The 26,155-nt window shown below is 50.1% G+C and overlaps 3 protein-coding genes across 7 annotated transcripts in view; 1 reads left to right on the top strand and 2 right to left on the bottom strand.

Annotated features, from left to right (window-relative positions):
* Positions 1-12,316, bottom strand: part of NUP188 (nucleoporin 188) — a 50,437-nt gene extending 38,121 nt beyond the window's left edge. For all 3 annotated transcript variants that reach the window (XM_077768359.1, XM_077768360.1, XM_077768361.1), the window contains exons 1-4: positions 12,262-12,316; positions 5,532-5,586; positions 3,400-3,473; positions 717-801 (exon numbers count right to left, since the gene is read on the bottom strand). In XM_077768359.1, coding sequence (XP_077624485.1) covers positions 717-801; positions 3,400-3,473; positions 5,532-5,586; positions 12,262-12,293 — 246 coding nt within the window. In that variant the 5' untranslated portion in view covers positions 12,294-12,316. The remainder of the gene's footprint in view (positions 1-716; positions 802-3,399; positions 3,474-5,531; positions 5,587-12,261) is intronic.
* A 51-nt stretch (positions 12,317-12,367) lies between these two features.
* Positions 12,368-14,476, top strand: DOLK (dolichol kinase). Its single transcript, XM_077768358.1, has one exon. It carries the CDS (start codon positions 12,706-12,708, stop codon positions 14,320-14,322), a length of 1,617 nt encoding a protein of 538 aa, XP_077624484.1. The 5' UTR covers positions 12,368-12,705; the 3' UTR covers positions 14,323-14,476.
* A 2,526-nt stretch (positions 14,477-17,002) lies between these two features.
* Positions 17,003-26,092, bottom strand: PHYHD1 (phytanoyl-CoA dioxygenase domain containing 1). 3 transcript variants are annotated; one of them, XM_077768356.1, is made up of 11 exons: positions 26,009-26,092; positions 25,169-25,412; positions 22,322-22,397; positions 22,134-22,181; positions 21,125-21,180; positions 20,970-21,032; positions 20,276-20,297; positions 18,959-19,087; positions 18,740-18,856; positions 17,547-17,673; positions 17,003-17,444 (listed from the first exon to the last, which is right to left on the bottom strand). In XM_077768356.1, exons 2-11 carry the CDS (start codon positions 25,262-25,264, stop codon positions 17,399-17,401), a joined length of 780 nt encoding a protein of 259 aa, XP_077624482.1. In that variant the 5' UTR covers positions 25,265-25,412; positions 26,009-26,092; the 3' UTR covers positions 17,003-17,398. The 3 variants fall into 3 exon arrangements, with proteins under 3 accessions (XP_077624482.1, XP_077624481.1, XP_077624483.1); XM_077768355.1 differs by having other exon boundaries at positions 25,169-25,324; XM_077768357.1 differs by lacking the exons at positions 20,276-20,297; positions 20,970-21,032; positions 21,125-21,180 and having other exon boundaries at positions 25,169-25,324.
* Between the last annotated feature and the right edge of the window lie 63 nt (positions 26,093-26,155).

Below are 26,155 nucleotides of genomic sequence, written 5' to 3'. Positions count from 1 at the left end.
TATGGACAAAATACCTAAAAAAAAAAAGATCCTTTTGAAAGATTTCAAACAAGATGATAATTTTACCCCACACAGAAGAAAAAGAAGCCAGTGACAGACATGTAATTTACATGATGATCAAATTTGCAATGTCAGAAACAACTGTGCTTATTTACCAAGCAGTTAATACAGCAGCAGGCATGATCTGGGTTTCCAAAATCAAAACTAGGGGCACCTGGGTGGCTGAGTTGAATGAGCTTCCGACTTTGGCTCAGGTTACCATCTCACAGTTCCTGGATTCAAGCCCCATGTTGTGCTGACGGTGTGGAGCCTGTTCAGATTCTGTCTCCCTCTCTCTCTCTGCCCCTCCCCCGCTTGCTCTCTCTCTCAAAAATAAACATTAAAAAAAAGAAAACAAAAGAAACAGCTACATATTCAAATACAATCTAGTCAATTTAAGAATCCCCACAGGCATGCTGAAGAAAACTCTAGTATATGTATGTGTGTGTACACACACACACATATATACACACACACACACACACACACATAGTAGATAGGTCTGTCAACTTAATTAGTAACTTTTTAGCATGAAGAGTTGCAACTTGAATATTTTTGAAACACAGTATGCTCAATTTAATCTCCAAAACAGAAGTACACTGAATTTTCACTAACAACAAAACAATGCCCGTCTGCAGTGCAGGTAGTAAACTAAGCCAGTGCTAATTTTTACTCACCAAAAACTTGCTGATTCTTAAACCCAGTTCCTTCAGTGGTGAAGCCACATCTTTATTAGCTTTCACTTTTTCAGCTGAATTTGGACTACGAAAAGAACAATGAATCATTTCCTCATTCTCAATGACCCTCTGAGGACTTTAAACAAAAATACTTAAAGATATTTTTACAACAGACCTTTTCCTGCCCTTTAGGCGCCTACAAAACACACACACACACACACACACACACACACACACAAAACAACAACTTCATCTCTACAAATATTATAACACAGAACTACTTATGCCTAAATAATACAGTATATGTCTGTTACAAATTACAGTTATCATAATATATGTGGATATATTAAGTTACATTATTCTTGATCCTTAGAACTATCCTGAAAGGTAAATATTACTATCCCCATTTTACAAGTGGAATTACTAATACTCAGAAAGAATAAATAACTTACCAAAAATCCCACAGCTAATAAAAAGTTCAGGTGAAACTTAAAACCAGGTCTGTAGTATACACATAACATCTTGCCTACCTCTACCTGTTGAGAAGGCCTAGAAGCTATAGCACCCCAGTAGCAGCAAGCACAACCAGCACCCAGATCTTGGTTTCTCATACCATTATCTTTTCTTTCTTTTCCTTTTTTTCTCACACCATTATCTAATAAAAGTTACCAAGACTCCTTAGATAAATAGCTAACTCTACAGCTGGGGCGGGGAAAATACAAGACGAGCCTGGAGTATCTTGTTATGCCAGAAAATAAGAAACTAACTCAGGGGGAAAAAAGGATGGAGAAATGTCAAGACCACATAGAAGCCAACCTGAAAGAACTTCCAGTGACCAAAGCTAAAACAAAGTATAAACAAAGTATAAAATAAATATACATGTATGTATAAATAAATCAATACAGAGAAGGGAAAATTCTTCCTTAGAGAAGAAGTCCAAATAATATATCTAGATGCTACTCCCTTCAGGAAGTAGTTTAATTCCACTATATCCCCAGCTAGCGAGTGGGCTATGCTTAGTGACCCACTTCTAAAACAGAGTAGGGAAAGGGAAAAAGAAAAAAAATGACTTTACAGAAGAGAACTTGGCAAATACGACCTTGCCCAAGTGAGCAAGATCAGCATCACCAGTGATTTCATGTGGATTACCACATCCTCTGTTATGATAAGAACGGTACTTCATTTCTGTGCATTCTTCCCCAAAACCCATGACCCCAATCTAATAATGAGAAAAACATGAGACAAATCCAAATTGAGAGCATTCTACAAAATACTTGACTGGTCCTCCTCAAAACTATTCAAGATGATGAAAATTAAGGAAAGACGCTGTCACATCTAAGAGCTAAGGAGACATGATGACAACTAAATGCAACATGGGATCCTAAGCTGGATCCGGGAACAGAAAAAGGACATTAAAGGGAAAAAAAAAAAGGTTAAATTCAAATAAAATCTGAAGTTAAAAAAAAAAAAGTCTGTCAGACCTCAAATTATGAGCTACTGACAAAAGAAACTTTTGTCTTTAAAAAAAGAAAGTAATGCCACAAATGTCCATTCTGTGAACTACAAGCATGTTGTTGTTGGATTTGATTTTTTTTTATATAGACTCTCACACTTCACAGGAAATCCACAACACAAAGGCCACTATAAGGTTAAACAGTAAGTTCTGAAAGAGGCAACACAAAATGATGATTAAGAACACAGACACTGGAGTAAGACTGCCAGGTTCAAATCCTGGTTCTACACTTACTAGCTGTGTGACCTTGGCAAGTTACTTAACCTCTTTGTGCCTCAGTTTCCCCATCTGTAAAATGGAAACAATAATAATAAAAGCACCCATAGGTGATAATATAGTGATTAGCTTCTTTTTTTTAAGTCTATATATTTTAGACACAATAATTTCAGATAAAACAACACGATGTCTGGGAGTTACTTCAAAGTAAGTACAGGGGGAGGGGTAATGAACAACTAAAAAAAAAAACTTCTTCACTAACCTAAGAAAAGGAAGATGGAAAGTGTAGCAAAAAAAAAAAAATCAGATATTCAGAAGGAGAAAGGAAACGAGGGTGGCTTGGGAACTACGATGCATAACAGAATGCAATCTGGGCTAGGAATTAAGGTAAGAGAGACTAGTCCTACACGGTGTACTCTCTTCTTTTTTAAAACTAATTTATATTTTATTACTGTTGCTTTTCATTGCCCAGGAAAAAAAAATCTATATATTCAAGCAAAGAATAAAAATAGTATCTACTTAACGGGCTGTTATAAGGATTAAATAACTTCTGATAAGTGCTAAGAATAATCACTGGTACACAGGAAACACTGTAAGTGGTCAGCTGCTACTGTCAACTGTCTCCTGCACTACCCGAGCACTTGGTGCTGACAAGACTTCACATAAACATGGTGGACCGAGATAAATATTCAGAGTATTCCCTGATGAGTTAATGACTCCCCCTCCCCAGGCACTAGAGTTACATAGCTACATTCAACAATGTTGCATTTCTAAAAGGAATTTCCCTTTCAACAGATGGTAAAAATGTGCCTGACTCTTTTCACTGGTAACCAAATTATATTCTCTGCAATCTCCCTAACCCAGCAGCATCACCAAATCGTACGCGAAGACAGCTGCACTACCCCAGCCGTCCTCAGTGGAATTCCTCTAACCAGACGCACGGAATGGCCATACCTGGGAGGTTTATAGTAGGACAGCCCCTCTAAGAGCCGCTGCCAATGTTTATTCAGTTCTGCCTCAATCTGATTCTGGAAAAGAACAAAGAAATTATACAAGGATTTACATATTCCTGGGTTTTTTAGTATGTTTCTCCCCACAGCTGAAATCATTCTGAATAGAGAATTCTGAATAGAGAATTCTCCTTTTCCCTGCTTAACCTTCTAACAGTGATTTAACCTTATTATGAAAATCTTGATAAACTTCCTTTCTGGGACACCTGGGTGGGTCAGTCGGTTAAGCATAGGACTTTGGCTCACGTCATGATCTCACGGTTCATGGGCTGGAGCCCCGCATCAGGCTCTGTGCAGACAGCTCAGAGCTTGGAGCCTGTTTCAGATTCTGTGTCTCCCTCTCTCTGCCCCTCACTTGCTCGTGCTCTCTCTCTCGCAAAAATAAACAAACATACTGTACTTTCTAGTGACTGCATGATATTTTATCAAGTAACTAGCTAATAATTTATTTACCGTGCCTCTAATGTTAGATGCACTTAAACTGTGATTACTTTTTTTTTTTTTTTAAGCTGTGATTACTTATTAACGTAAATAACACTACGGTAAAGAGCTTTGTGCACAAAACTTTTTCGGGATTTCTTTCTCGTAAGATATGTTCCTAGAAGTACAATTATCAGATGAAAGCATATCAAAAATGTTAAGGCTCTAAGGGTACCTGGGTGGCTCAGTCAGTTAAGTATCTGACTGGCTCAAGTCATGACCTCATGGTTCTTGAGTTCGAGCCCCACATCAGGCTCTGTGCTCTAGCTGAGAGCCTGGAGCCTGCTTGGGATTCTTGTTCCACATCCCCCGCTTCCCCTCCCCTGTTTCTTTCTCAAAATAAATAAACATTTCTTTTAGGGGCGCCTGCGTGGCTCAGTCGGTTGAGTGTCCAACTTTAGCTCAGGTCATGATCTCGTGGTTCATGGGCTCAAGCCCCACATCGGGTTCTGGGCTGACAGCTAGCTCAGAGCCTGGAGCCTGCTTCGGATTCTGTGTCTCCCTCTCTCTCTGACCCTTCCCTGCTCACGCTGTCTCTCTCTCTCTCCTTCAGAAATAAATTTTAAAAAAACAAAAATTGAAAAAATTTTTTAAAAATNTGGCAGTCAGCACAGAGCCCGACGCGGGGCTCGAACCCACGAACCGCGAGATCATGACCTAAGCGAAAGTCGGACGCCCAACCGACCAAGCCACCCAGGCGCCCCTAAAAATGTTTTTTAAATGTTAAGGCTCTAGAGGTTCTTGGCTGTCTCAGACAGTAGAGGATGTGGCCCTTTTTCTTTTTTTATTTGAGAGAGAGAGAGAGAGAGAGAGAGAGAACCCCAAGGAGGCTCCATGCTATCAGCACAGAGCCCAATGCAGGGTCTGAACGCAAAACTGTGGGATCATGATCATGACCAGAGTCGAAGCCAAGAGTTGGACACTCAACCAACTGAACCACCCAAGTGCCCCAGGACTCTTGATCTCAAGGTCATGATTTCGAGCCCCACAATGGGCATGGAACCTACTTAAAAAAAAAAAAAGTTAAGGCTCTAAAGAAGGTGTAACATTCATTACGTTAATTACCATAGTAACAATAGTAATAATTAAATGTCATCTGAATGCTTTCCCCTCACAAGGTAAGGTCAGTCAAGGATCAAACATGAAGAACTGTGCTTTACTGATTATATACTTGGAAATACCTTAGAAACCACAGCCTCTGTGACTTAAGGAGCTAGCTACATGGAAAAGGAAGAAAAGGCAAGGAAAGTATGAGACAGAGAAAAAGCCCGAGAATCTTGTTAGCCCTGAGGTAGCAGAAAGGTAAATGTACCCCAACCCTGAGCAGGCAGTCAAACAGCACTGGTATCTTTGCAGATAAGGAATCACTAAAAGACAAAGAAAGGTGGAGATTTAGAAAACTTCAGCAGGTAGGGCATAAAACACACCACACTTCAGCACAGAGAAGCAGGGAATGCATAATGTTTATAAAGATATAGGAATTTTTTAAAATGTGTTTATTTCCTCCTTCAAAGAGAAGGCAATTTCAGGGGCTTTTCGTAACATAAGCTATACGAAAACTACAGAGTCCACTCAAGAATACCACTACTCACTTACCAGCTCTCTCAGAGCAGACCTTCCAAGCAGAATTGTCCACAGTTCCCTGCTGCTCCTGAAAAATGACAGAAAGCAGAGGTAATTTTGTACTTTTATTTTTTTAATGTATTATTTACTTTTGAGTGAGAGAGAGCACTCGCGTGTCCACGCACACACGAGCATGAGCAGGGGAGGACAGAGGATATAAAACTGGCTCTGAGCTGACAGCAGTAAGCCTGACACAAGGCTTAAAGTCACAAACTGTGAGATTATGACCTGAGCCGAAGTCAAAGGCTCAAGTGACTGAGCCACCCAGGTCCCCCTGCACTTTAAGATAATATACATTTGACTAGGCTGTCTCACAGTATCTCACCCATTCTCTAAAACCAGGAAACTCAATGTATAAAACAATTTGATAAAATTCTAGACATTGATCCTGTTCTATTTTTCTTAGAAGCTTGATGTCCAAACTAGAAACTAAGAATCATATAACCTAAACCAAGCAGGTACTGTTAAAAATGAGGATGGCCACCAAATTTTAATGGATTTAAGAAGCCATCAACTGAAGGATACATAATTACGTATGTTCTATGAGTCATCAATAATAAAATGCACTGTAATTTCAGAAGTATTCAAGTACGCAAAAATGTGTATTTTAGAATTAATGAAATATAAAAATTAGTGAATTATCTTACATTTTCTACGCCAAGGCACCACTCCAACATAGCATTTTATTTCTACCTCCTCTCTTCTCATTAAAATGTAGTGACCAATAAGGAGAATCTAAGAGAGGGCTCTCTCCCTCTCCCTGCTCATTCTCTCTCTTAAATGAATAAATAAATAAAGGATATTTTTTAAGAACCTGTCTCTCAGGGGATGTATGGCTGGCTCAGTTGGTAGAGTGTGCAACTCCTATTCTCAGGGTTGTGAGTTCCAGTCCTATGTTGGGTGTAAATTACTTAAAAATAAAAATCTTTAAAAAAATTGTCTTTCAGGATTTTCCCATCAAAAGAGGTCTGAACACACTTAAAATCATAAGTCTCCTTTCTAAGAGTTAATGCTTGTAAGAAAACAACTTCAGTTCTCCTACGGCAAAAGACCCCAACCCCGACAACTGCACTGTGGAATCAGTAATCATTTATCTGATGACAAGAGAGCATTCACTATTGAAAAATTAGGAGATTAGATCTAGTTAACAAAACAAACAGGACTCTTTACTGACAACATATATTAAAAGGTCTGAGTAGGGATGCCTGGATGTCTCAGTTGGTTAAATGTCTGGCTCTTGACTTGGATCAGGTCATGATCTCACAGTTCGTGGGTTCCGGTCCCACATCTGGCTCTGTGCTGGCAGTGCAGAGCCTGCTTGGGATCCTCTCTCTCTGCCCCTCCCCTGCTCGCATTCTCTTTCTAAATAAATACATAAACTTAAAAAAAATTTTTTTAAATGAAAGGGTTGAGTATGGGCACCTGGGTGGCCCAGTCAGTTAAGCGACAGGCTCTTGCTTTCAGCGCAGGTCGTGATCTCGAGTTTCATGTGTTTGTTGGGCTCTGCACTCAAAGTGCTTGGGACTCTCCTTCTCTCTCTGCCCCTCCCCCGCACACACATGCTTCTCTCTCTCTCTCTCACAATAAACTTAAAAAAAAAAAAAAAGAGGGGTGCCTGGGTGGCTCAGTCAATTAAGCGTCCGACTTCAGCTCAGGTCGTGATCTCGCAGTTTGTGGGTTTGAGCCCTGCGACCGGCTCTGTGCTGACAGCTCAGAGCCTAGATCCTGCTTCAGATTCTGTATCTCCCTCTCTCTGCCGCCCCTCCCCACCCCCCGTTCATGCTCTGTCTCTCTGTTTCTCAATAATAAATACATGTTAAAAAAAAAAAAAAGGATTCTCTCCCCTTTGCCTCTGCCCCTCCCCCCTTCTCAAAAAATAAAAAACGGTATATACTTGAACTTTACAAAGGATAGCTTCTGATTTGCACAGAATGGACTGGATACCTACTATAAAACACATAGCTAACAATGGGGCTAACAGTACATCAAAATTAATGGAAAGAAACTTATCATTAATTGAAGGCATTTGTATGCCTGAGCTAATAAATCAAATCACTCTTGATCATTCATCTTTCAATTTCAAAAAGCCTGGGCATCACTGGGCCTTCATTTATCCACATTTGCTTTCAGAACTTAGGTCTCTAGCTAGCTAGGTAGCCCAGAAGAAACTACGAAGACCACTGCCCACACTCAAGGACCTGCTGACAGAGCCCAAAATTTCTGGTTTTGTTTAATTCAACCTGTGGGTTTTGGTTACACCAAAATCTGTAGTTTTTGCTTTAAAAAAAAAAAAGATTTTAGGGCACCTGGGTGGCTCAGTCGGTTAAGCGTCCGACTTCGGCTCAGGTCATGATCTCACGGTTCATGGGTTCGAGCTCCACGTCGGGCTCTGTGCTGACAGCCAGCTCAGAGCCTGAGGCCTGCTTCTGATTTCTGTGTCTCCCTCTCTGTCTGGCCCTCCCCCACTCATGCTCTGTCTCTCTCAAAAATAACCAAACATTAAAAAAAAAAGAAAAAAAAAGATTTTATTTTTAAATAATCTCTACACCTAACATGGGGCTCAAACTCACAACCTGGAGATCAAGAGTCACATGTTCTACCAACTGAGCCAGTCAGGTACCCCATGCTTTTTTTTTTTCTTTCTGAGAGAAAGAGAGAGAGAATGAATCTTAAGCCAGCTCCCCTCCCAGCTAAGAGCCCTCATGACCTCATGACTATGAGATCATGACCTGAGCAGAAATCAAGAGTCAAAAGCTTAAACAACTGAGCTGAGCCACCCAGGAGCCCCAACCTTTTTTTTTTTTTTAAATAAAATGTCCTGTAAGAGTATTTCTCAACACATACTTGATACTCAGGTCACGTACAACAAAATCACCTGGAAACAACATAGCAATACCACAGAATCCTGGTCACAACTTGGAGCTACTGTTTCTCAAAGAAAAGGCACTGGAAATCTGNGGCAGTCAGCACAGAGCCCGATGCGGGGCTCGAACCCACGAACCGCGAGATCATGACCTAAGCAAAGGTCGGACGTTTAACCGACTAAGCCACCCAGGCACCCCTGGAAATCTGCATTTTAAAATGACCACACAAATGAATTCCTACATCACCATTGCTCTAGGCTATCAATTTATTTCAGAAGCGCAGGTACAAGACTTGGTACAGACCCTCTCTGCCTTTTATGTTTGATATACAGTATTAGCCTTTTTTTTTGGTGGAGAGAGGGGGAGAGGAAGATCTGCTAACTAAACAAGATTAGAGAGCACTGTCCTAAAAGCAGTAACTTTTATACTTACTATACTTACTACTCAAAAAAAAAAAAAAAGGTGTCCCTTTAGAAATTAAAATTTTTATTGGCAAAAAAGAATTGTTTTTAATTGGCAAAACCATGTCATATGCCTTTTGTTATGTCAAAAAGAGGGGTGCCTGGGTGGCTCAGTCGGTTGAGCATCGGACTTCGGCTCAGGTCATGACCTCATGGTTGGTGAGTTCAAGCCCCACATCAGGCTCTGTACTGACAACTCAGAGCCTGGAGCCTGCTTTGGATTCTGTCTCTCTCTCTCTCTCGCTCTCTCTCTGCCTCTCTACTGCTCATGCTCTATGTCTCAAAAATAAATAAACATTAAAAAGAAACAAAGTATTCCTGAAGCCAAGACTACACTGTATGTTAACTTGAGAATAATAATTTTAAAAAGAAACAAAATACATACTCTAGTGTCTCTCATTTATTTGCACAATAAATAAGTCTGAGCTAAGTATTTGGAGGAGAAACCAAAGCACAGAAACTAAGTACTCTGCCTCAAAGTTAAAGTTTTAAAAATTTATTGAGGGATGCCTGGGTGGCTCAGTCAGTTGAGCATCAGACTTGATTTCAGCTCAAGTCATGATCCCAGGATCCTGGGATCGAGCCCCATGTCAGGCTCCACACTAAGTGTAGGGCCTGTGTAAGATTCTCTCTCTTCTCCCTCTGCCTCCTCCCCTGCCTGCACTCTCTCTGTCTCGAAAATAAAAATAAACAAATAAAAGTAAAAATTAAAAAGTTTATTGACTTTCAGCCTGATGTTCTAGCAGACAACATAGAGCTCCATTCCTAAAAGCACTGGAGTCCATGGAAACTGGAAATTCTCTTCCCTAGAGAGATCCATGTGATTGACTGGAGACCTTTGGGTGAAAGCTACTAGGAGATTAGGAAGAGCCTCTACGATTGATTCCCTTTGGTAGAAAACTGAGCCACAGCCAACCTACTCTGAAATAGTTCTCTTGAGAAACACAGCGATATTCCACAGCGACCTAATAAATAAAAGTGGCCACCATCCCTGGATGCCCAGACTCCATGGACGAGGTGCATACCTCTCCCGTGAACTGAGATGTGAGCTTCAGGATAAGCTTTTCGAACGGCAGCTGCTGTGTTTTTTTAGCACATGTTCGCCACTCAGACTTTTACAGACACACTAACCAAGGAACACAAGAGTGTTCAATATTCAAACGGTCTGCCAAACCCCATGACCTTCCCCAAACATTTAGTGATTTAAGCGTATTGTTCTATTTCTGGCCAGCGCCAGCTCTATCAACATACACAAGTCTACAGGCTTCAGAGCCACCTCAGTACGACTCTGAGAAGGACTCACATTTGGAGAAACAGGTCTGAAGGGTAAAGCAAACTGAGGTCACTTACAAATCAGCAGGCACCAGGCACAGACTTTAAGTTTTCTCTTAGTCCGGCCCTCCAGACATTTCAAACAGAAGGTTGCCGCTCAGGGTAATCCCAACTGTTGTAACGCGCTTTCCAGAAAAAAAAGGAAAAATTACTCTGACAGCCGCCCTGAGCAAAGCGCTGCCTGGGAACCGGAGCGTCATTCCTTCCATCTTCAGATCTGAGTCTGGTAGGTCTCCCAGGATGATCGAAGCATCTTCCAGGCAAAGCAAACCCTTTCCTTCCCTTGTTCCCGTTCACCGAAGAGGGTGCCTTACCTGGCGGGAGCTAAACTCTACCCAACCTCCACAGTGACTGTGAAATAAACAAAAGAAAAGGCAGGCAGGTGACCAGGACGCTGCCGGACGAAACCGCTAAGGAGGAAAAAGCAAACTCAGAAGTAGTCCAGGAAAAGCTCCAAAGGGGTTCCTGGAAAGGGGGGAGGGGGGTTGCTCAGTCGGTCAAGCATCTGCCTTGGGCTCAGGTGATGAGCTCAGGGAGCGTGAGCCCGGCTTCTCTCTCCATCTCCCTCTGCCCCTCAAGGGATTCTTTCTCTCTGCCCCTCACTCACTTGCACCCTCTCTCTCTCGAAAGGAATAACTTAATAATAATTATTGTACATATGTATAATGACAAGCATATGTATGATAATAAATGTATGATAAGGGCGCCTGGGTGGCTTAGTCGGTTAAGCGTCCCACTCTCACTTGGGTCATGATCTCGCGGTTCGTGGGTTCGAGCCCCGCGTCGGGCTCTGTGCTGACTGCCAGCTTGGAGCCTGGAGCCTGTTTCAGAGTCTGTGTCTCCCTCTCTGACCCTCCCCTGCTCATGCTGTCTCTCTCTCTCCTAGAAATAAGTAAAAATATTTAAAAAAAAATAAATGTATGATAATGATAACAATAACATACATGTTTGGAGGAGGAAGAGGAGGAGGAGCAGAAGGAGAAAATCTAAGATGGGCCATGTCTGTGAACATGTACTGCGCGTCTAGCACACGCTCTTCGGGGTGCTGAGGCCACAGGAGCGCGGACGGCAGAAAAGTGGGGACGCCGGGCCGTGCTGGCACCGCAAGAGACACGGATGTTGAATGTCAGGACGGGGGAAGGCAGGGGCAGCTGGGAGTCACTTCGGGCGGGAACGCGGGGGACGGAGGTGTGGCGACCCGGTTGGAGCTTCCGAGTGGGACAGACTGCGGTCTGAAAGCCCACGTTCCCACGCAGCCCTCGGGGTGGGGGGGGGGTGCCTGGGAGTCACATCCGTGAGCGAGACGGTGCCTCGGGGACTCGGGCGAATGCACGCAGATGACGCCTAGGGTCGGGCGCTACTCAGCGCTCCCTAAACTAAGAGCAGTCTCTCTCTTTTCGAACATTTCATCTTGTCGTCCCCCAAGTCCAGGACTGTGCCTGGGACCCCGGCATGGATTCGGGCCCGTCGCCGGGTGCAGTCCACGCCCGAGAAAATGGATAGATGGATGAATGAAAGGCTGCGCGGGGAGAAAGAGGGCAGGAACTGCAGGGAGGTGGCTCGGCGACACACGGAACAGACCGCCGAACGAGCGCATGGAGGAGCCCGGGAACGTCGCCCGGGCAGGGCACCCGAGGCCGCGGCGGGAACGGGGGTGGGGACTCCCCCGGGCGACCGCGAAGCGCCCCGTCGCGCCTCGAGGGAGCGTCACGCCAAGACGAGGAAGCGCGGGGGGGAGGGGCGGGGAGCCGAGGAACGCACCCGTGGGGAGGGACGAGGGAGGGAAAGCGGCTGAGTGAGAAGGGAGGGAGGCCGGCGCCGAGGGAAGGGGGTGAGGCACCGGCCCCGTCTTGGAGAAGTCGCCTCAGATCCCCGCGCGCGCGGGGACCGTTTGGACGTAACCGCCTCCCGTCTCGGCGCCCGTCCCCCTGGCCGGGCTTCGCCCCGCTACCGCGGCCACAGCTCGCCCGCAAGTCCCGCCCGGCTTCCGCTCGACTTGGACCCCGCGCCTCACAGCCACCCCCGCCGACTCGGCCCGCTCCGCACCTCACACACGGCCCGCCGGCGGCCGCCGCCATCTTCGCGCCCGCGCGCCCCAGCCCCGCCCCCAGACGCCACACCCACGTGACCGTTCGCCTCAGGCCGGGCTGTGGGCGGTGCTTTTCCGTCACGTGACGGCGGGCGGGGCCAAGATGGCGAAACCCAGAGAGGTGAGGATCCCGCGGCGAGGGCATACGAGGTTGTAAAAGCGGCCAAGTGGCAACGTCTACGCCCTAGGTGGGAGGCATTGGAGGGTGCCTGGGCGCCAGTTCTCAAGCCTCAGAGAGGGGCCTGCCTGCAGTGGAGCGTCCCTCCTCGCAGCTGGAGAACGGAGAGGGAAGGTGCTGGCTGTGTGAAGCTCGTCGCTGTCGGCCTGGCGGGGCTTGAGGGACCCAGCAGCCAAGACGTCGCTAGTTACCCCGGTTTCCCCGGGGCCCCAGGTCTAGAGACATGACCCGAGAGTACGCTCCCCCGGCCTCGGGGACCGGCGCTCCGCTGAGCGGGTCGGTGCTGGCAGAGGCAGCAGTAGTGTTCGCAGTGGTGCTAAGCATCCACGCAGCAGTGTGGGACCGATACTCCTGGTGCGCCGTGGCCCTCGCAGTGCAGGCCTTCTACGTCCAGTACAAGTGGGATCGGCTGCTCCAGCAGGGAAGCGCCGTCTTCCAGTTCCGCACGTCCGCAAACAGCGGCCTGCTGCCCGCGTCGATGGTCATGCCTTTACTCGGACTGGTCATGAAGGAGCGATGCCAGTCCGCGGGGAACCCATACTTTGAGCGCTTTGGAATTGTGGTGGCAGCCACTGGCATGGCGGTGGCCCTCTTCTCTTCAGTATTGGCGCTGGGCATCACCCGCCCAGTGCCCACCAACACTTGTGTCCTCTCGGGCTTGGCCGGAGGTATTATCATTTACATCATGAAGCACTCACTGAGTGTGGGCGAGGTGATAGAGGTCCTCGAGGTACTGCTCATCTTCGTGTACCTCAACATGATCCTTCTGTACCTGCTGCCCCGCTGCTTTACCCCCGGGGAGGCCCTGCTGGTACTGGGTGGCATCAGCTTCGTGCTCAACCAGCTCATCAAGCGCTCTCTGACTGTGGTGGAAAGCCAGGGTGACCCAGTGGATTTCTTCCTGCTGGTGGTGGTGGTGGGGATGGTGCTTATGGGCATCTTCTTCAGCACTCTCTTTGTCTTCATGGACTCAGGTACCTGGGCTTCCTCCATCTTCTTCCACCTCATGACCTGTGTGCTGGGCCTTGGTGTGGTCCTGCCCTGGCTGCACCGGCTCATCCACAAGAACCCTCTGCTCTGGCTTCTTCAATTCCTCTTCCAAACAGAGACCCGCATCTACCTTCTAATCTACTGGTCTCTGCTGGCCACCTTAGCCTGCCTGGTGGTGCTTTACCAGAATGCCAAGCGGCCGTCCTCTGAGTCCAAGAAGCACCAGGCCCCCACCATTGCCCGGAAGTATTTCCACTTCATTGTGGTGGCCACCTATATCCCAGGTATCATCTTTGACCGGACACTGCTCTATGTAGCTGCCACTGTATGTCTGGCGGTCTTCATCTTCCTGGAGTACGTGCGCTATTTCCGCATCAAGCCCCTGGGCCACACGCTGAGGAGCCTGCTCTCCCTTTTCCTGGATGAACGAGACAGTGGACCACTCATCCTGACACACATCTACCTGCTCCTGGGCATGTCTCTTCCCATTTGGCTGGTCCCCAGACCCTGCACACAGAAGGGTAGCTTGGGGGGAGCGAGGGCCCTGGTTCCCTACGCAGGGGTGTTGGCTGTGGGTGTGGGCGACACCGTGGCCTCCATCTGCGGCAGCACCATGGGGGAAATCCACTGGCCGGGAACCAAAAAGACTTTTGAGGGGACCATGACCTCTATATTTGCCCAGATCATTTCTGTAGCTCTGATCTTAATCTTTGACAGTGGAGTGGACCTAAACTACAGCTATGCTTGGATTTTGGGCTCTATCAGCGTCGTGGCTCTCCTAGAAGCGTACACGACGCAGATCGACAATCTCCTCTTGCCTCTCTACTTACTGATATTGCTGATGGCCTAGCTGCTGTGCAGCGGTGACAGAGGAAGCAGGGACATGGGGGACAATGAACGGTCCCTGCAGCACCCAGCCACTCGGGCATGAAGAGCCAAGGGGTGAGAAGCAGATTGGGTTTTTCAGTTGATTTGGATTCAAAATAAAAATCAAAGCTCTTCTAGTTTTAGTTCTTCTGATGTTTAAAAAGAAAACAAGTCTGTTTTTTTTTTTTTAAAGAAACTGACTTTTTTTTATGTTTGTTTTTGAGAGAGAGACAGCAGGGGAGGGGCAGAGAGAGGGAGACACAGAATCTAAAGGAGGCTCAGGCTCTGAGCTGACAACAGAGCCCAACGCGGGGCTCAAACCCACAAACCGTGAGATCATGACCTGAGCCGAAGTCGGACGCTTAACCGACTGAGCCACCCAGGCGCCCCAGAAAACAAATCTTAAGGGATAGCACAACAACCCAAAGAACTTGTGTGTGCTGTAGGACCCCCTCCCCCTACACACACACACACACACACACACACAACTTCACCTTGTGATCCTCGGAGGGGACCCGAGTAGACACTAGACGCAGTAGAGAGTAAAGGTTACCACTTAAGGTTCTGGAGTCAAACTAATCTGGTCAGAGTCCTTGGCTTCGCTACTTAACTGTGTGAGTTGCTTAACCACTTGGGCCTCAGTGCTCCCGTCTGCAAGATGGGAACAGTAAGAGCCTGCATCTCACAGGCTGTTGTGAGGATCCAGTGAGGCAAGGTGTGGGAAGGGTCCAGCGCACAGCCCATGCATAATGAACAAATAGGAAGCAAAGGTGTTGCCGTTCCCCAAGGCCAGTCCTTATCCCAGCAAAAAGCCAGGCAAGCCAAGAAGTGTTATGGGCTGTAGTTGGAGACAAGAGTGACAGTATTCCCCACCTACGTTTGGAGGAGAAGCCAAGAGAGGGTAACCAAGCACATGTGCTTTCTCCGCTGCGGGCTCGGAAGCGCTGAAGGGAGGTGAGACCCTCTCGTTGCAGGCCCGGAAGGACTGGAGGAAGCGTATCAGGCCTGGGCCGACTTCCCGTGTCAGCCTGCTCCACCCCTGCCTCACAGCCTCTGCTGCCAGGCTGAGTGGTGCTGACGAAGGACAGGCTGGATGGCACGTGGTCCTTATCAGAGGGTCCCTCTTGAGACTCTCCCACACTCCAGTCCTGTCCAAACCCGTGTTTCTTCTCTTGGTAAGAAACGGGAGACTGGCTGGCGGGGTTTGCTGAGAGTTCAGGATGGCTCTCCCGTGGGGCCCACGCCGCGTCGGTGCCCGTCTGTGAGGGCAGAGTCCCGGGCCGCCTGGCTCCCCACCATATCCCCCGGGGCGGGCCTGGCATCGCGGCGGGAACCCAGTGGACATTTGCCGCGTGGGTGAATGTTTCCCATCAATAGGAAGGTGGCATAGTGAGTTGCCCGAGGTCAGACAAGGCTCTCCCCACACCCTTCTCACTCAGCCCAACGGGGAGGAGCCTAGCCGGAAGACATGAGAACTCTGACCCACCAAGGCCAAAATCCAGGAACACAGCTGTCGCAAGCTCGCAAGCTCGCACCGCAGGCTGGGGAACGCCGCCAAGCCCTGTCCCTCAGGGGAAAGGATTAAGACACTCCTTTGGGGCTCAAAGGAGACTTAAACCCTTCCCTTCTCTCGTGCTCCCATCCGCTTGCTAAAGAGGCAGCAAAATGCCAGGGAAGAGCTTTGCCTCCCTGATTCCTTGGGTGGCCTTGGGGAAGGGCTCTGTCCATGAATTCAGAGCAAGGGCTAAAAAGTAAGGTCACAAATTCATACAGCTGCCGAGGCCAGGCAGGTAACGCAGTGGAGGACGGGGGGCGTGGGAAGTGAGGACTACAGGCACTTCCGAGGAGGGTGCTCTGCTGGGCATCTGGGCATCACATGGTCCGCGGTAGGCCCAGTGTGGCTGACCTGCTCAGGAACATTCAAGGAAGTTTAGAACTATGCACTGTTAGGTGAAACCTCTTGATTTTCAAAAGTTGTTTAAAAAAAAAAAAAATCACTGAGGCCCAGACAGAAACACATCCGCAGTGTAGAATCATCCAGTGGCCCCCAGTGTGCAGTCTCTGGGCCAAACCCCCACGGTGCAAGTTCTGGGTTCGGCAGTTGCACCCTGGGTCAGGGTGGCCACCAGGCACTCCCACTGAGAGGGGCCGCAGAGGCCTGATCTGGCCCCTTGACTGTCCAAGTGGCAGACCCGGCCCAGAGAGAGGAAGGGCCTGGCCTGAGACCAGAAAACAAGTTGGTTGCAAAGCCAGGACCAGAATCTGGGACTGTATTCCAGAGCCCTGGGCTTCTCGCCTCCCCCAGCAAGGAGCACTGGGGAGCACGGAGGTCAGAAGCACGGGCCCTGGATCGGGCTGACGTCACTGAACCACTCAACAGCTGTGCGACAGCAGGTCACTTGAACCTCCCACCCCCCTGTGTCAGCTTCTTCGCCTCTAAGGGCAGATGGGGAGGGCACCCAGCTGAGCGCCTGGCTAGGAGGCGTGGAGACACAGATAAGGCGGGAGGCTCCTGGCACAGTGAACGCCCACTGAATGTTACAGTTACTAAAATCATGCAGACCTCTCGGCCAGGCAGGGCTGGGGCACCTGGGGTGATTTCACCAGGGCTCTCATCTTGAAAGCAAGGTTGCTCGGGAAAGAAGGATCAAGAAGAAGCTATATCCAGAAGTCGCTTTTATTGAATGTCCTGCACTGTACTCATCAGAATTCCATCTGAGGAGAGAGAACGGTGAGAAGCTGGCAGAGAAGCAGCCAGAACCCTCTCGCAGTAACCGGCTGCCTCGGGGAGGGGGTGGGGGGAGTGGCGTTGGGTTGGGGCAGGGGAGAGGCAGAGGAGACAGAGGTCTCTGGAAAGCCTTCCGGTGCCGGCTGCTGCTGCCCACCTGCCCCCTCTCGCCTGCCTGTCTGCAGGGCCGAGGGGCACAGACCCTGGCAGGGAGAGAGCCTGGGAGGGGAGACTCGACTTCCCCTTTGCAGCTGGGCAGGGGGGCGAGGTGCTGGAGCTTTCCAGGCTGCAGCTTCACCCGGAGGCTCGAGGCCTGGCCCTGAGAGGGCGTCTAGCTGTACAGCGGGGGGAAGGGGAGCTCAGCTGTTGGCTGGAGCCTGCGGAGGTGGAGAGGACCTTGAGGCTCCGGAGTCACTGCTCCCGGCCTCCGGGACCTCTTCAGGAGCCTGTCCTCGGCACGGACGTGCCCTGCCACCTACCAGTTCTCGGGGCTCCAGACGGTGTCCCAGGTCTCCATGAGGTGGAAAGTGTAGGCGTGGCGTGAGCGGTCCGAGAGGTTCTTCTCACTCTTGTGCACCACTTCTCCATGGATTAGGATGAGGGCCCCTGGTGGGAGTGCAGCAGGTCAGTAGAACATTCAGCCGAGAGGGACAGAGGGCCCTCCTCCCTCTAGATGTTCTGTGGCCTGTTGTTCGTCCCTGTTCCCAGCCCTGAAAGCTCGGGGTGGCCTGCAGCCTGCCCCAGGGTCAGAGGCTGTGCTGTGGGTCGGAGGTTCCCCTGGGATCAGGTCCCTCCTGCCCTGACTGGGTGCCCTCAGCAAGCCTTGGCAAGGGCCTCCCCTTCTGTGGTGTTTGAAGGACCAGGCAGAAATGTCTGCACTGCACCAGCCAGCTGGGCACAGCTCGCTATCAAATGCTGGGCTGGGCGTCCATGCGTTAAACATCTGCAGCGTGCCACATCTTCTATACCTCATGCACCGCACTGACTTCCCCACAGTGCATGTGGGGAAACCGAGGCTCGGAGAGGTTCAGTCATTTGTCCCAAGAGACGGCGCAGTAGCAGCAGAGTCTGGATTCTAGCCTGATCTGGGAGGCCGTCCTGTTTTGTTTTGTTTTGTTTTTGAAGTTTTCTTTCGTTAGGTCATCTCTACCCCCCGCGTGGGGCTTGAACTCACAACCCCAAGATCAAGAGTGGCATGCTCTCGGGGCGCCTGGGTGGCTTGTTCAGTTAGGCGTCCGACTTTGGCTCAGGTCGCGATCTCGCAGTCAGTGAGTGCAAGCCCTACGTCGGGCTCTGTGCTGACAGCTCAGAGCCCAGAGCCTGCTTGGGATTCTGTGCCTCCCTCCCTCTCTCTCTCTCTCTCTCTCTCTCTCTGTCCCTCCCCTGCTCACGCCCTGTCTCTCCCTATCTCTCAAAAATGAATAAACGATTAAAAAAAAATTTTTTTTTTAAGAGTAACATGTTCTTCCGACTGAGCTAGCCAGGCACCCTGGGAGGCCTTGCTGTTAATCAGGCGGCTGTCAGACACCCCCTGGCCCCAACAGTGCCTGTCCAGCCCAGCCTCCCATCCTGTGACTTCACAGCCCTCGGGTGAGCTGCATGGTCAGAGCATGTGCAGACCCACCAGCGTGGCCTCAGAGCCTGCCTCCCTGCCCCCTGGCAGCCCACCTACCTCTCCGCACAGGCGTGGGCACGAAGAGGCTGTTATCCCGGGCGGGCTCGGACCCGAGGAAGCTGGTGACGGGTTCGGAGCTACCGGGGTCCCGGATCAGCCTTCTCGACACCCCACCTGCAGGTCAAAGTGGAGCCTTTAGCCTCTCTTTTTCTCCGAGTCTCTCCGCCATGGGGGGTGTGGGGATACGAGTGGGCGGGGCGAGACCGGTGTCCTTACCGGTGTGGGAGCCTGGGATGAACCAGAGGCAGCCATTGTCCAGCGTGGCGTCCTCCAGTGCCATCCATATGCCCAGCAGCCGGCCCAGGGGCTCCGTGTACAGGAAGGTGGCGTCCTGGTGAGGATTGACTGCAGCGCCCACCCCCCGGCCCCGCCCGGGGCGTGAGGAACCTGGCCCGCCTCACCTTGGCCATGTTCCTCTCTCCCTGGTGCTCTCAGAGCCCCGCAGGCCGAGCCTTCCCGTGGTCAGTTGGGATCCCCACCACTGCCTGACTCAGGGCACGAGATTTCAGCTCTCAGAACCTCACCCTCCTAACCTTGAAGCGGCCTCGACAATAAGCTACCTCGCAGAGTGGCTGGAGGATCCCACGACACAACGTACAACGTGGGAAAAGTGCTTCGTACGAGGCCTGGACCCTCTACTGGCTACAAAGTGGCTGCGATTGCTTCATCCCAGCCGGGCAACTAAAACCCTAAAGGGACCTGGACAATCCAGGCAGTGTCCGGAAGAAAGCACCCTAGTAGCGGGCGCTTCAAAGCATTTGGGGGAGGAGCCACTGAAGGAAGTGGGGTGCTGAACTCAGGGAGGGCCAGCAGGGAGTCTCCCTTCAGTGAGACTGCCCTCCGGCCGAATGGTGGGGAGGAGCAGGTGGTCACAAGGAGGCTGACTTGGGCTTACGTGGGGAAGGAAAGCGGTGGCTGTGAGGGGATGAGCCCCCTGTCACTGGAGGTATTTAAGCAGAGGTAGAGAATTGCCCACAAGGGAGGCCACAAAGGGTATCTGTGCATCCAGAGGGCTTTGAAATTAGATTGGCAATGTCTCTGTTAAATCAAACCTCCAGGAAGGGGCGCCTGGGTGGCTCACTCAGTTAAGCACCCAACTTCCGCTCAGGCCGTGATCTCACAGCTCATTGGAGCCCCGAGTCAGGTTCCACGCTGACCACGCAGAGCCTGGTTGGGATTCTCCCTCTGCCCCTCCCCCATGCATGCACACACTCTCTCTCAAAATAAATAAATTTAAAACAAAATACGAGCTCACAGATCTTTGCGGCCCTACTGACTAAAGACCTTAGAGCCTGGGGCCCCAGAATCTGTGTTTTCAACCAGCTAGGGTTTGTTCCCGGGCTCAAGAACCACTGTGCGAAGCAAGGGCTCCAGGACACCCTCCCGATCGACTCTTCCACAAAGGTGGCTTCTCCTTCCTGCCCCGGGCTTTTGCCCACGGACATCTCCGCAAGCACCAGCCCTCCTGAGCGCTAATGCCCCAGATCTCCTGCAGTGGCCTTTGGTGGCCCCCACAGCCTGTCCTAGGCTTACCTTCGCCACCGATGTGAGGTTGCTGCAAGAGGAAAGTAGGGCCAGTGAGGCCAGGGCAGGGGGAGTTGGGGGGGAGCAGAAGCCGCTCTGAGTTTTGCGGGATGCTCTGACCTGGCCACAAGTGTTTACCTCCCAGGATTTGATACCAGCACGGAGTACCCACCATGTGGCAGGCCCAGGAGGGCTGTAAAGAGGAAAACCACCCTGCCTGACGTGGTGCTCTGAGTCTGAACACGCGCATGCCTACCAAGAACAAAGCAGAAGTGAGGGATGGCAAGAGCGGTTGGGGCCCAGGCCTGAGGTTGAGCCTCTCAGCCCCAGCCAGGGTCAGCGATGGGTCCCTCTCTTCCCAGGGAAACCCTGGAAGACTTCTTGGAGGAGGTGGCACTGAGCTGGGCCTCGAAGTTGGGAGGTGAGCATTTCAATGGCAAGAGAAGGGAGAAGAGAATCCTGGCCGGGACGGGGGGGACGGGGCGGGGGGAGGGGGTGTTCCTTCTGCCACCGAATTTTAACTGAGCACCAACAAAGTGCGAGGCACCTTACCCAGAGGAGGTAGATTTTGCACGTTCTGCTCAAAACTTAGTAAATTCTTCAGGGAAGCAGCTTTGGGCCCATCGTAAGGAAGGGCTTGATATGAGTACTCTGCATACATTGCAGACGGTAAACTGAGGTCTGGGGAGGACGGAGAGCTCACCTTGAAGATGTACATGCTCTGCACCACCACGGGCATCTGGAGGCCCAGACTTTTGGCTAAGGCCTGGAAGGGGGCAGAGGTCAGACTTCCAGCCAGCTCTCCCTCACATCTGGGGCCCCCACCTGCCCACTCCCCTCGCCCTCACCTCTGCTCACCTGCACTTTGGGGGAGTGTGTGACACTCCTGAAGACAGGGTCACGGGCGTGCAGAGCTGCAGGACAGAGGCAGGCTGACAGGCCGGTCCCCAGCCCTCCCTCGTCCCTCCGTGCCCGGTCCCAGGGAACTGAGACCCAGGCCTCACTTTGACTTCTCACCTATTCACATGCATTAAGTGTTCTGCGTGCTTATAACCAAGGGGTGGGCCCACGATGCCTGCACCTCATTCCACCCAAGACCTTATTCTTGACCTTCCAGCCATCTGGGAACCTCACTCCAGACCTGATTCAAAGGGGCCCGGAGCTTGGTAGCAACCTCAGTACTGTTACTTAATCTGCACTACTTTGAGTAACCATGTGTCTCCTGAAGCCTCCGTTTTTCCTCTGTGCTGCAGAGCCCTGCCTCCCAGGCTACCGCAATGTACCCCAATTCGATGGGCAAATACATGTGTGACCCCAGGCCAGGGCCTGACACAGAATCCCCGATGTCTCACTATCTGCTATTATTGTTATTGCCAAGAGTGAAAGCTGAATACACTTAATGCCACTGGATTGTACACTTCAAGATGGTGATGATGGTAAATTTTATATTACATGTATTTTTTTTTTTTTACNTGTAGCTTTATGTTCGGGTTTCTGCATAGGGGCCATGTCGATATGTTAGGTGCTCCTCAAGGAGGCTCCAGGAAGCGGTGGGACCCAGGCACCGCCCCCCCCACCCCTTGCGCAGGGCCTAGATCCTCCCTCCCCAGGCCGGGCAGCAGAGAGTTGAGGGGTCTGCATGTGCCCATCCGCGTGGGTGGCTCGGACAGCCCCTCCTCCCAGTGCTGCCTGGCCATGTCGTGTGATTAGTACCATCAGGGCCAGAAGAGCAGGTCCAGAGGGGAGCTGCAGCCAGAAATGGCATTTGCTGGGCCACTAACTTACTGTGAGCTTGCTCTGGGGTAGGCCCCTACGTTCTTTGGGCCTCAGTTTCCCCGTTTCCCTTCCCCCGCACACGCCTGCTTACCATGGCCAATTTTGTTGATGGATTTCTCAGGAGGGACCAGGAAATTTCCTGTAGCATAAGGAACAGGTAAAGGCAAAAAGGTTGGGGTTCACCCTCCCCTGGGCAGCTGGCCTCAGCGCCCACCCAGCCCTGGGGTGGGGAGACCCCAGTCCCACCCATCCCACACCCCTGGGGCCCTAGCTCCGAACCTTTCTCGTCAAAGACGCCTTTCTCAAAGAAGAATCGAACCTTGTCGCCACTGTTCCAGAAATAGTCTCTGTGTTCCTGTGGAGAGGGGACATGAGAGGGACTGAGAGCGCAGCACGGGGTCCGAGCTGGGTCTGGCAGAGGGAAGGGGACAGTCATGCTTCCTAAACCCGCAGGGCTACAGACCCTGCTGGGGCTTCTCAAACTCGCCAGCGAGGCACAGACAGTGAGCAGGAACCCCGAGTGCCTGCAAGCATACTTGGAAGCCACCAGCACAAAATTTCTCGGAAAACTCTCAAGTAAGTCACATCATTCCTACGCTCGATAGAGTATGATTCCTAACAGAGGCACTCTGATCGAATAGGCTTGGATCCCAGGTGGCCTGGGGTCACCTGGTTTTACCTTTCAAAGCCTCAGTTTCCTCATCCGTAAAGGGAAATAAGACTAGAACTGACCTCCCCTGGATCGTTGGTGGCTTCAGGTAGAGGCTGAACAGTAGTTGAGAGCACAGACCCTCAAGCTAGAATCCTTGGGTTCAAATCCCAGCTCTGCCACTGAGGTGCTGTGTGACCACAACCACGTTACTGAACCTCTCTGGGCTGAGTTTCCTCATAGAATATAGATGCTATTAAAAGTATCCCGTAGGGTGTAGAGATTATGAATTGGCATATATAAAGCACTAGAACGGTCCTTGGCACATGACTATCTGCTTTTATTATTATCATTATTCCTGATGCTGCTTAAGGGAAGATACTCAGCAAGGGCGAGGCCAAGTGCTCCATGAATATAAACTATCACTCATCTTTTCCTGTTTTCTTAATAGCCTTTCCTTGTTAATATTAATATCCTGTTTCAGAATTCTTAGCATCATAAGAAAATGACGCTTCAGGAAGATGCGTGATTTTTTTTTCCTTATGGTTTCAGCTACCCTTGGCTGCCATCATATAGATCTCCCTACCTTCCTAGGGGGCGACTCAAGTGGAGTCAAGGGCGCCGACCACCCTACCTGGATTCTCCACATTCCACAGCATCCCGTCCCCCATCTCTGCTCCCTCACGTGTGCACATCTGCTCTCACGCGAGCCTGTGGGGCTCCGCTGTGACTTGCCTGGCCCTTTCCAGCCCTTCCCACCAAACACTGTGTTTTATTCCCCCCCAACATTCTTAGCTGTTCCATATCAGGACCAGGGTGCGGGAAACAAGTCAGGGAAGTATAACTGATAACAATAATATTAAAGATAATGGGGGCACCTAGGTGGCTCAGTGAAGCATCCAACTTTGGCTCGGGTCATGATCTCATGGTTCGTGGGTTCGAGCCCTGCATCAGGCTCTGCGCTATTAGCTTGGGATTCTCTCTCTCTGTCCCATTTTCTCTGGCCCCCTCCTAAATAAATAAATAAGTTTAAAAAATAAAGATAATGAAACTAAACATGTCAAAGGTTCTACTTAACTCGTTAATTCACAGGGGAACCAGTAGGATGTTCAAAGAATCACATACAGATAGGCAATAACAAATACTGAAGTCAATTTGCATATGGATGTGAAATGGATCGACCGATAGGTCAATGATTGCGTTCTTCTGGACCCAGTTCATACCCATTTCTGTGGACATTATTGCGAGTTTTTAAAAAATATTTTATTTTTTAAAAGTAATCTCTACACCCAACATGGGACTTGAACTCACACTCTACCCACTGAGCCAGCCAGATGCTCCTATTATTATCAGTTCTATACAACTCACAAAGTTGGAAAACTGGACGGGACATCCACTGATCTTTTTCCTTTTAATGCCTATTTCAAAGTCTTTGACAGTATCAGTGGTGAATATCGAGGGTTTACCAAGTCCCAGGAACTGTGCTGAGCTCTTGGCAAGTATTATAAACCAAGATACATACACTTTATTCTCCCATCCTCTCCAACCCTTCACCAGTCTCTAGGACATTCTCAGAAGGCAGCTTGGAGGGCACAAGACAGGCCCCCCTCACTCCTTGGAGTCTTTTGAGTGACCTGTCCCTGGACACTGGACCCCCACCTCCGCTGTCCCCACCTACATGGCTGGAGTGTGGTCAAATGAAACCTACTCTTTGGAGGAAATGATCATTCTGTAACCCTTTGCCCTTAAGTCCCCACCCATTGTAATTCCGCATATGTCCACCAGATGGCAGGAGCTCCTCAGCGTAAATGAGCCTTGTTAATGGGCCTGGACCACAGCTGTGGCTTAAGGGCCACAGCTGTGGCTTAAGGGCCACACCACAGACAGGTTCCTGAAGGGTTAAGTGAACTGTGTGGGAGAACCCCACGTTTCAACTTACCCATCTCAAACTGCATTGAGTCCTAGTAAGTCGCAAGGGATGGTGGGTGAAGAAGTGGAGTTTCTAGCCTCATTGGCGGGGTGGGGGTGGGGGATAAGGCTTACACAAGTGTGTCCATCAGAGTCACTTGGCTCATTCTGGGCTGCTGGCCACAAGGGAGGCCCTTGCGGCAGGAGGACTACTGAGAAAGTACAGCAGAGCAGTGAACAGCAGGGACGTGGTATCGGGCAGATCTGGGTTCAAATCCTCACTCCATGAATTGCTAACAACACGGTTTGGGGCAAGTGAGCCAAGCCTCATTTTCCCCACCTGCCAAATGCGGGTAATAATACCAACCTTATAAATCCATGGCGAGGAGCAAAGGAAATATGTGCATAAGGCACTTAGCCTGGTGCGGGGCCTGATTGGTCATCAGAAGGAGCCCAGGGGCCTGGGGGCCCTTCCTTCCAGGCCGCTGTTGCTGGCTGGGGACTGAGTCCCACGTCCCACATCAAAGACCAGATCCTATTCTGGCAGATCCTAAGCCTCAGACACCTACCAGGATCTTCAGCTGCTCTTCCTGGGTGGAAAAGATGGTGCGGCAGTGGAGAGGGATGTCCATGTTGGCCACCAGCTCGCCAATCCTCTGTTGCATGGCTACACATTCATCCTCAGACAAAAATCCTTCCAGCACCAGAAATCCATCCTCCCGAAACTGAAGCAGGAAGGAAACTCAGGCTACTCCCTGCCCTTGAATGCTCTTTTTTTTTTTTTTAATTTCTTTTAATTTTTTTTTTTAATTTCTGAGAGAGAGAGAAAGAGAGAGATACAGCATGAGCAGGGGAGGGTCAGAGAGAGGGAGACACAGAATCTGAAACAGGCTCCAGGCNTTTTTTTTTTTTTTTTTTTGAATAACAAGACTTTACTGAAAATAGAAAACCGGGCGAACCAAGGATTACAAACAGCAATGTGGACTCTTAACAAAACAAAACAACAGAACGAAAAGGGCGGGAGGAGGGGTTTCGGAAGGACAGAAAGGGGGGGGAGCAAGAGCAAGGAAAGGGAAGGGAGTNTTAGGTAACATACATTGGATACAGTGTGCTTTTGGTTTCGGGGTAGATTCCCGTGATTCATCGCTTACATACGACACCCAGTGCTCATCCCAACAAGTGCTGCCCTTTATTCTTTATTCTGGTTCCGGTCACACGTACACATGGCCACCTCACCCCGGCCCTGTGGCCCTGACACCCCAGGCTGTGTGTGCAGAAGTTAGGGGTCCTGAATGGAAACTGACTACTTTGGGCTTCAGTTTCCTCTTCCCGGGGTCTACTACATACACTCCAGAGGCTCTCCCAACACTTACCTGACCCTCTCGGACCCCCACCCCACAGGCCCCTACCTTCTGGAGCTGTGAAGGGCTCAGGCAGGCCATGAGGATGAGGCAGGGTGCAACTGGTGTGTCTGTGCTGTGCCCCAGGCTAGAGAGGCGGAAGTAGAGGTGGGGAGGTGGGAGGGGCGGCGGAGGGCAGGCAGAGAAACTGGAGCC

The sequence above is a fragment of the Crocuta crocuta genome, unplaced genomic scaffold (assembly GCF_008692635.1).
Source record: "Crocuta crocuta isolate KB4526 unplaced genomic scaffold, BGI_CrCroc_1.0 scaffold35, whole genome shotgun sequence".
NCBI lineage: Eukaryota > Metazoa > Chordata > Mammalia > Carnivora > Hyaenidae > Crocuta > Crocuta crocuta.
The sequence above is the reverse complement of the archived record's forward strand: the minus strand, read 5'-3'. Positions and strand labels throughout refer to the sequence as shown.